General features: G+C 37.3%; 1 protein-coding gene across 3 annotated transcripts; it reads left to right on the top strand.

The window, feature by feature from the left end:
• On the top strand, positions 1 to 8,294 carry LOC118053760 (uncharacterized). Of its 3 annotated transcripts, XM_035065117.2 has the most exons (15): positions 1 to 276; positions 700 to 799; positions 1,138 to 1,265; positions 2,140 to 2,290; positions 2,381 to 2,490; positions 2,885 to 2,968; positions 3,042 to 3,090; positions 3,211 to 3,302; positions 3,856 to 3,994; positions 4,139 to 4,218; positions 4,294 to 4,493; positions 4,650 to 5,807; positions 6,587 to 6,697; positions 6,774 to 7,517; positions 7,994 to 8,294. In XM_035065117.2, exons 2-14 carry the CDS (start codon positions 707 to 709, stop codon positions 7,346 to 7,348), a joined length of 2,970 nt encoding a protein of 989 aa, XP_034921008.1. In that variant the 5' UTR covers positions 1 to 276; positions 700 to 706; the 3' UTR covers positions 7,349 to 7,517; positions 7,994 to 8,294. The 3 variants fall into 3 exon arrangements, with proteins under 3 accessions (XP_034921008.1, XP_034921007.1, XP_073267346.1); XM_035065116.2 differs by having other exon boundaries at positions 4,294 to 5,807; XM_073411245.1 differs by lacking the exon at positions 1 to 276 and having other exon boundaries at positions 785 to 799; positions 1,138 to 1,327; positions 4,294 to 5,807.
• The last annotated feature ends 1,840 nt before the right edge of the window (positions 8,295 to 10,134 follow it).

The raw sequence follows: 10,134 nt of genomic DNA on the forward strand, positions 1-10,134 counted from the left end.
AGAAATGCAAAATAGGCTGCAGCCAAAGGAAAGGAGATGAAAAGAAAGAAAACCAAACCAAACCAAACCAAACCAACGCGTCGTCGCAGACAGCCACAGCTTCTCTCTCTCTCTCCCTCCCTCTTGCCTAAAATAAATAAATAAAATAAAAAGCCTTCTCTTTTCCCTTCGTTTGTGGTCTGTTTCTCTGAAGTTTTTGTTTTTTCTTCTTTTTCTCCCCCTATCTTCAATCTCATCGTAGCAGATTCGCCCTCTTTCTTTCTCGATCCACAAACTGTAAGCCTCCACGACCCTTAATTTTCAGATGTTACCTTTTGATCTGGCTATAATTTTCAAGATCCCTAATTATTTTCAATTTTTTTTAGAATTACACGCAATCGATTTTGATTTTTTTAAATTCTATCGTCCGTGAATTGATTTTTTTCTCCTGATCTGCGATTTATTTTTGGTGTGGGAGATCATAATTGATTTTTCTAATTTTGTGTTAGTGAATAATCTTTTTAGGTTTTGTTGAGATAATTTTTTGGAGATTTTTCTAGGGTTTTGAAATTGTAACCTGCCTATTTTATATTACTATATAAAAATCAAAATTCAGCTGAGATTGACAAAACATGTTCGTTCTGTTGGGTCATATTTTTTTTTTTTTTTTTTTTATATTTGGATTGCTTACTTTGTTGTTTTAATTGAATTTAATAATAGGGCAACCATGAGCGACGAGGGAGAAAAGACTTGCCCACTTTGCGCTGAGGAGATGGATTTAACTGATCAGCAATTAAAGCCTTGCAAATGTGGTTACGAGGTTCGAATTCCTTATAAATTTTCTAGATTAGACTGTATTCGTGAGGAATTCATTTTTGCAATCAGGAGGTTTTTATGACCTAATTGTGCTGTTAGTCCATTAACCGGTCTCTGTAGCCATACCATTTTGTCATTCATAGAATGATAAACTTTTGTATCTGACAAATTATTTCAGCAATTTTTCCTTGCTTTTGCTTTCTTCTTGTTTGGCGAGCTCTTGGCTTTCTAATCTCATTATAATTTTTTTTTTGTAACTAGTTGACTATTCCCCTTTTGTTTTCATAACAGCAATTATGGGTGTATTTATTTGATTGTGATAATGTATCTTCTCCGTCACAGATATGTATTTGGTGTTGGCATCACATAATGGACATGGCGGAGAAGGATGACACAGAAGGGAGGTGTCCAGCATGTCGCCTTCCTTATGACAAGAAGAAGATTGTGGGGACGGCTGGAGACTGCGAGAGGTGGTCTTTCTTTCAACAGTCTGTTCAGTGTTGTTACAAGAACCAGGGTCTCTATAGCATAGGTGCTAAGTTTAGCAGAAACCATGGTGGAGATCTTTAATTTTGAAATATCATGTGCACTATTTATATGGACTGATAATATTTACACTTTTAGCTCTAATGGTGGTGAAGTGCAGAAAATAGCCATGTTGCTACCTGTAAAAAAAGTTGGGGAGGGACAGAGAGATACTGAATGATGCAAGAGAATACACAGTAGAGCAATGAATAGAGGAGAAAGGATAACTTTTTTTTTTTCTTTATGAAACGAAGATTGAAAAGGGCTGCACGCACTCCTATGTGCCTGGTTTTGAACGAGGGGAGAATTGATTTTAACAGGGCTCAAACCAACCAACAATAAGAACTCTCAGCACCTGTGATGGGTCGTGAGGATGGCCCCTCACCTTTTATTTTCTTTTGGCAAAATCACCTTAATTAAAAGAAGAGCTGACTCTAGTCAAGCGTGTATCTTTGGCATTTGTAATTATTCTCACCTGTACGAACTCTTCCATTTCCTGCCTTTCTGCTCTACTCTCTGTACACCCCAACTAGGAAAGTGTGCCAACCCTACAGTTACTCCCTCCCCTACCTCTGAAAATCCTTCTCTTCCCTTAACCTCTGTTGGCAGATACAATGTTAGGCGTTTCATGTGCACCTTGTTTAAAGACCCGGACCCAGTTCTCTAGAAGCACTTTATCTCTGAACCTTTGCACCTTTCTCTCTTGGGCACCCCTAAGCCACCCTCCTTTAACTGCACTGGGTTCGTGCACTTGGCATTAACAAATTATATTTGATATTTGTTTTTCCCCTAATGATTGTGCTGGACTTTCCTTGATAGATTGGTGGCTGAAATCAATATGGAGCGAAAGAAGTCACATAAGGCAAAGACAAAACCATATGAAGGAAGGAAGCAACTGAGTAGTGTTAGAGTGATCCAACGGAATCTGGTGTACATAGTTGGGTTGCCTCTTAATCTGGCAGATGAAGATGTATTCTCCCTCTCCCTCCCCCTCTCCCTCCCCCCCTCTCATCTCCCATTTTCTTAAATCTCCTTTTAAGTGTTTCGAAATTTTGAGCAGCTTCTGCAGCACAGAGAGTATTTTGGTCAATACGGGAAGGTTCTAAAAGTCTCTATGTCTCGAACAGCAGCTGGTGTTATTCAACAGTTTCCAAACAATACTTGTAGTGTGTAAGTTAAAAAGCATCTTTGACTTTGTATTTTGGTGGATTTGGTTTATGATCAAGCTGAATGGTGCAGAAAGTTCTGTATAGCTGACCTTGATTAGTCTGTGTTGAGGTTTTATGTTGTCTGACTTTTATGTATCAATGTCTATTATGTAAACATACCAAATGCAAAATTCTACCTTTGCAGTTTTTGTCCTTTTTCACTTTATCTAAAGAAACTCTTGGGACTTTAGGACTATATAAATGCTCTATATTTTTGTGTTTTTGTACTGCACAACAGTATGCATCACCTCTCACCCATTTTATGTAATATACCTGTTTGTATGCTTTTCAGGAACAATATTTTGTTCTACATTCTCTAAACAAGCTCACTGTCTGTTATTTTTATTTGCTTGCAGATATATAACTTACTCCAAGGAGGAAGAAGCTATTCGGTGTATTCAGTCTGTACATGGTTTTGTCTTGGATGGTAGATCTTTAAAGTATGTGCATCTTTACATATTCTCATTTGTTCATTGATGTTTGCATTCATACTGATATTCTGGGCAATTTCAGGGCGTGCTTTGGAACTACAAAGTATTGTCATGCATGGCTGAGAAATGTGGTATGAGCCATTTTAAACTTTCCAGTGGCAATTATTTCTTTGAATTGCTTTCATAAATGCTTGAAGAAAACTAGTAACATGCAATAGAGTTTAATTGGATGCTATTTCTATTGGATCCAGCCTTGCACAAATCCTGATTGTCTATATTTGCATGAGATTGGTTCTCAAGAAGATAGTTTTACAAAAGATGAGATCATATCAGCATACACAAGGTATATTTGCGTTCTGTTAACAACTCATTGAGAGCTTGATCTAATCTTGTAGAAATGCTTTATTCTCTTATTCCTCTCTGATTTTTGTTCCAGTTTAGTGTCTAAAGAAGGAAAAATATCATTGCTAGCCTGAGAAAAGATTTAGCACAGCAATAATGGGTGCCCCTTAGTTGCTCCAATGTTTTTTTATTCATCAGTACTTTATGTTACAAAAGTTCTATGAAAAGTTAAAAAACCTGTAGTATTGAGAAATTGGAGATAGGGTTGCTGTGAGCCAAATTGATTTTGTTCTTTTGTTGAAGTCATGCCTTTTCTTCCTCTTGTTTGGACTTCAGAAAGTTTTTTTTTTTTTTAAAATTTTTGAAATGCTTATTTAGATCTTATTCCCATATTGTCTAGTTTTGGTCTTTATTTTCTCAATCCTAAGCAAAACATTTTTTTTGTTGTGATTCAACATACCTCCAGAATTATTTTTTGGCAGTGTGTTTCTTGATGTTATCTTGCATTTTATATGGAAACTTAGATGATTAATGAACTGATGATGGTTTTGTAGGAGTAGAGTTCAACAAGTTACCGGTGCACCAAGCAGTCCGTTGTGGCGTTCAGGGAGTATGTTGCCTCCACCTGCAGATGATTATTGTAACAATAGTTCTGCTTCTGCAGCAAAACCAGTTGTGAAAAATGCATCAGATGTAAGATTTTTTTCTGTTAATAGTTTTTTTTTTTAAAATACACACTGAAATGATATCTTACACCTTTTATGCATTTTAGACGAGTTTCAAACTAGATGCATATCTGTCTGTCTCTGGTTTTGAAGTTATATATTTATCTAACAGAATATAATGAGTAATGACCAAGGTTCACCTCCAACTGGAAGTGCTGGTAGATCTATGGCACTCCCTGCTGCAGCGTCATGGTATGTCAATTCCTTGTGTTTAATCATAATTGTTGAATTTGTCTGTTAATTTTCATGGAATAAATGATGTGCTAGGGGAACACGTGCTTCAAACCAGCCTCAAGCAACAAGCTTGACACAGTCTAATGGACCAATAAGGCTTAAACCAGACACAACTAGTGGCATGGTAGCACTCTCTTCTGCAGTTGCAAGCACAAGTCAGGGTTCTATGTTGCAGAATGATGTGGGTAGAAAGGTTGCATGTGATGAAGAAAGCCAATCTATGAATGGAAAAGGTAAATTAGATTTGAAATCTGCAAAACACCATGTGAGCTTGGATAGCCAAGCCACTGCTCCCGAGAAACCAGTTATAAATGATGCTACTGCTACTGTAACTTTAAGTAACCAGTCTTCTTGTCCACTGCCATCCATGTACAATGGCTGGGACTCAGATGTGCTGCCAAATGTTGCAAAGTCCTTTGATGGAACTCAACAATCTCGTGAATCTGAAAAGGAAGGCTTTGCTATACCTAATGGAAACTTTCAGAACTCATTGCCTGACATCTCTTCAATGAAGGTTGATAGTAATATCAGAAGTGAACTTTCTGGTGTAACTAGAACTAGTTCATTTTCAGATGGAAGTATGATTAAATCACCTGGAAATCAAGGATTGCAGCCTACATATGCTGAACAATACTGTGAACCTACTTCACTAGCAGCAGAGAGAACTGGTGCATTAGAATATGTGGTTTGTGCTTCAAGTGAACAATTGGATTGGAGAACAGATCAACCGATGCATGCAATTAGAAGCACTGTTTCTGAAGTAGAGGAGGATATATTAGCGATTGAGAGACCATGTCTCAAGGACCCAGAGGAAGCAAGCCATGATACTTATTTGCCGAATTCAGCTCATTCACCTCATATACCAAATCATTATAGATCTAGTTCTTTGCAACACACTGAGTCTTTTGGGGCTGCTAGTTTAAATTCCGATTCTCAATATGCAGATACTAGAGTCAGTGATCTTTCACTTCTACATTCATCTAGTAACTGTGTCACATCAAATGGTTACCCTGAGAAATTAGTCAGCAGTTCTGCTTGTTCAGATAGAAACATAGAGCGCTCGTTTTCTCTCTTGAATGGAGTGGAAGGGAAGAACATGGGCAGATCACTGGGTGATGCTGATAGCAATGGTGCTCTGGATGTGGGTGAGAGCAGCATCATTTCAAATATATTATCACTAGATCTTGATGCCTGGGATAACTCGTTAACATCACCTCAGAATTTGGCCAAGTTATTGAGTGAAACAGACAAACAGCCTAGTTCTCTCAAAATGTCAAGTAACTGGAAGGTACAAAATAATAACAACCAGTCTAGATTTTCCTTTGCAAGACAGGAGGAGTTGAGAAGTCAAACACTGGGTGTCGATCCATCTCATAATGTATTTGGGAAGTTGTCAAAGAACTATTCATCCAACCAGGATTTTGGTGAAAATAGAAATTCATATTTGGAAAAGCTTGGGATTGGTAATAGTTTTTCATCCAGCATTTTCGAAGAACCTGAAAATTTTACGTTCAGTCCTTCAACTTTCTCTTCTAACAGGCCTCCTAGTAAGTATTTTCTCCAACTCTCCAAGTTCTATGCTCTTTGCTTTTTAGTGCTACACTTATGTTTCTTTTTCTATTTTTTTTAGTTTTTAATTGGGGACAATATGGTAAAATAACAACTTATTTTATTTAGGGTGTTCTTGAGTTTTGAAAGGTAAAAGCTTGTGAATGATGGTTTTGTAGGATGTAACCTTACCATCTTTTTAATGCTGACTTTGAAATTTCTTCCTTTGCTTGAGCTCTTATAACAAGTTTTATTAAATTGTCATGAGTTCTGTATGCTGTTATATAAGCTTCCTGTATTGAAGAGGACTAAAATAGTTTTTGGAATGTTGTGATTAAATTTGATAAGCTGCCATGCATCCCACGGTGGCCAGACTAAAAGCTTTTGATCATTTGCAATGCATGGATGTGGACTATTAATGCCATACCAACATGACTTCATAAATTTCTACAAGTGCATGGTTATCACCACATGCAATCCCATTACTAAAACTAGATAGTTTCATTAGTTTTTTCTGCCTCGTATAAAATCTCATCTGGTTTTGAGGCCTCTCCTGTTCCTCTATTAACCCCGACTTTATCTCTGTTCTCTATTTACTGTATTTGTTAGTTTATTTTCTTAGCATTTGTTTATGTTTTGTATTGTATTTGGTGTTTGTTTAGCATCTTGTTATCCTCAAGTATTTACCAATTTTCCTTGTGTCCCACAAATTCTTTTTTTTTTGTGCACGGTAATCAACTGATATTTTTTCCCCTTTCTTTGGGGTGTCAATTAACAGTTTCAAGATCTCAAATTTCTGCCCCACCTGGATTCTCTGTGCCAAGCAGAGCACCACCTCCAGGCTTTTCTTCTCATGAAAGAATGGAACAGAGTTTTGACATTATATCTGGTTAGTCATTCTCATCCAGGGTATTAAATTTGATTATGATTTTCAGCTGATATTTATCTTCCTTTTCCTTTTGCAGGGAATCATTTGCTTGACTCATCTTCCTTTCTGAGAAATTCATTTCAGTCACCACCAAATGGCAATGCTGGTAGTGCTGGAGAAATTGAATTTATGGATCCTGCAATTTTGGCTGTTGGAAAAGGGAGACTTCAGGGCGGGCTTAACAATCTAGGAGTGGACATGAGATCAAATTTTCCACAACAATTGCATCATTTTGATAACGAGGCAAGACTTCAACTACTAATGCAAAGATCTCTGCCCCCACACCAGAACACAAGATATGCTGACACTGGGGATAGCTTTTCTTCTCTCACTGATTCTTTTGGCATTTCTTCAAGGCTTGTGGATCAATCACAAATCAGTGGTTTATCCCCTTATGCACAGCTGTCCTTACATCAGTCGAGGAATGGGCTTATGCCAAATGGGCGTTGGGATGGCTGGAATGAGGTTCAGGGTGGCAACAGTTTGCGTATGACAGAGCTTCTCAGGAATGAGAGAGTGGGATTCAATAAGTTTTACACTTCTGGTTATGAGGATTCAAAATTTCGGATGCCCAGCTCAGATGACTTGTATAACAGAACGTTTGAGATGTGAGTTTTGTGGTGGGGGCCTTTTTAACCTCGTTATCAAGGGTCAACCAAGAAAAAAGAGATTTGTGTGTTTATGTTGGTTTGTACTGAAGGATGAGACTGACTCGTAATTGGCCTCATTAAGCAGCCTGATGAAAGATCACCTCCCAAAATCCAGGTCTTGAAGGCAGCAGGTAAGGTTAAATTCTTTAAATTCACTTGTTTTGGACTACATTTATTCTGTTTTTTGCAAGGTGATTGAACTTGAGACTGCACATTATTCTCATCTTTTTTATTTTTCCTAAACTTAATGCAATAATCATATGAACATGCAAGTGATGGTATATGTACAACATGACATTAGCAGGTGACCAAAACTTTCTACTACTTTTGAACACCCTTCGCATAATTGAAAAAAATAATTAAATCCGTATCATATGAATGTGGTGTTGGTGGACAGGTCTTCCAATTTAAAAAATCTCTTGGATTGAGTGGGTCCAAGGCGTCCAATAGTCATCTAAATTCATGGCATCACTTCGATGCACCAAAATTTCTGAAGCATAACTCTGAAATTAGACAAAATAATAGCAACATTGGTATGAAGTTTTAACTCTGTCCACCATGACAATACGATCTCATAAGTGGGTTTATTTGTGTTTTGCCTCTGCAGGAGAACTGAAGCCACAAACTTCATAATCATACGAAAAAGATGTGCAGTCGGAGTGCTGGACATTGCTGAACTGTCAGGTTGATCCTCCAGGAGGTCTCTAGTGTCTCTTATTTACTGGAAGTAGTCAAGTTTAGTTGCGCAACTTGCGACTAAATAGAAGAAGTTTGGATTTTTTTTTTCTTCTGAGTTTTATACTCCCTCTATAAATCTATACATTTCCCATCAGAAAGTTTGTTGGAAACGGTTTTTTGAGGCCTTTTTCTCATAACAATGCTTAATGAGTGGTTTTCCAATAAGCTGATATACCAAGTTTCGTCTACTTTCTTATTGGAGTAGTATCATTTGTTATGTTAAAATTGCATTTTGGACTGGGATCGGTCTCGGGAAACCTTGTTCTAACAGGAAATGTTAAAAGAAGGTGCTCAAGAGGTGTCTCAGTTTGGCTTGTTCCAAATAGCCTCCTCAACTTTCACCGCACCCCATACCACCATAATAGCAACAGAAATAACATGTAAAGGATCACAAAAAAGAACACATGAGGCTGTTAGTGGGTGAAAATTGAAGGTTTCCTTGAGAACCTATACGCTCAACCATTTGTTTTATTTTGAATATATTTTCAGTTTTTGATAATTTCAATTTCATCTTTTCTTTGTTAATCTCTTGGATGATATTGAGATGCCTGAAAGGGAGATTGAAACGCACATACTCTCTTTTATCTGTCAGTGCTGCGTCAAACACTGGAAGGAAACAACAAGAAGGGGAGAGGCTGTTGCAAAATTTCTGCCAAATAGTCATCAAGGGAAGGGTTTTTCATAGTTACTGGATTCCAGCTCGCCCTTAACTCAGCAAATTCTATTCCAAATAAAATCAAGTGTAAGAAATTGAAATGTGACTTCTTGATAGGCTAACAAAAGGCTGTTACAGCCAAATACCCATTGTTCACATGAGATTATGAACTAGCATCACAGATACCTCATACAAATCTCACGGCCGCTCCTCCAATCACAAGAGACAACTCAAGAAGAACATGTTCATTTCCAAGGCTTCAACTCCAGGCGGGTTGAGGGAGAAAAGGAGAGATTGTTGATATAAACCTGCAAAAAAGAAGCAGTAACATATTGTGGCTTCGATTTCATATGACCCTGTTAACACATCTTTCAGTTTGGATGGTCACAAACAGTGATTTGCAGGTGGGAATTATCTTGCTCAGCTACATATTGTCTGATAGAAGTTCTTCTCCACCAGACCTGAACGCTTTCTGCATATTGGGGCCATCGTCCCCTTGCTAAGAAATCGGCCAAACCAATTAAGGAAAATAGCCTGTTGTTGAAGCAATGGAATGGTAAGAATTGTCTAGCAGAGTCCATCCTCCATGCAAAGTCTTCATAAATAGCTTCCAACCAGGTAGCTAACAAAGAGAATCTGACGTCTTTCGGTACCAAGTCATGTCCTCTTCCAATTGCGCAATGCATAGTCGTGCACTAATCTTGCTGATTTCGTGCCGGTACACCGTCGGAATTCTGGAATGGGAAAGTGCCAGCTCCTCCTGATCTGCCCGCAGTTTCACAAATTCACCGCCATTATTTTTGAGCATTTTCTTCGGTGCTTCTCTCCCCTGACATGGTTATCACTTAATAAAAATATCATTAATTCTATCAATTAGAAATTTGCTCGTCCAGTTTTCTATTCCGTTGGCAATGAAAAGGATACCAGATTTTTCAATTTTTTTTTGTTTATTATGATTTCAAAGCCAATAATTGATCAGCAAAATTATATACTGACCTTTAATAGAATGAAAGAAGAAGAGGAAGAAGAAGATGGCAGTAGCAAAGCTAGACTACAGTTCGATTAAAGAAAAAAAAAAAAACCTTGTTGGAGCTTAATCATTACCCAAACAAAGATTGATTACCAGTAGCAAAATTATTTTTGTGCGCAGTCTTAATCAATCCAATTGAAATGTTCTTGTGACATAAAGTGTTTTTAAATATTAAAAATGACAGCGTTATTATTAATCAATCTTTTTTGCAAATTAAAAATAAAATATTCTTTTATAAAAGAATCAATTATTAATTCTAGCTCATTATATTTTTTTGTGATTATTATGGATGTTCAGGCTAATTTGCGCGTACCTCGACTAATTT

This window comes from Populus alba, chromosome 9, assembly GCF_005239225.2.
Source record: "Populus alba chromosome 9, ASM523922v2, whole genome shotgun sequence".
In the NCBI taxonomy this organism is placed as follows: domain Eukaryota; kingdom Viridiplantae; phylum Streptophyta; class Magnoliopsida; order Malpighiales; family Salicaceae; genus Populus; species Populus alba.

Coding starts and splice junctions, on each gene's coding strand:
- LOC118053760 (XM_035065116.2), top strand. CDS start 707: ATGAGCGACGAGGGAGAAAAGACTTGCCCACTTTGCGCTGAGGAGATG. Junction 2,291..2,380: donor TTAATCTGGCAGATGAAGAT/GTATTCTCCCTC, acceptor AATTTTGAGCAG/CTTCTGCAGCACAGAGAGTA. Junction 3,303..3,855: donor ATCATATCAGCATACACAAG/GTATATTTGCGT, acceptor ATGGTTTTGTAG/GAGTAGAGTTCAACAAGTTA.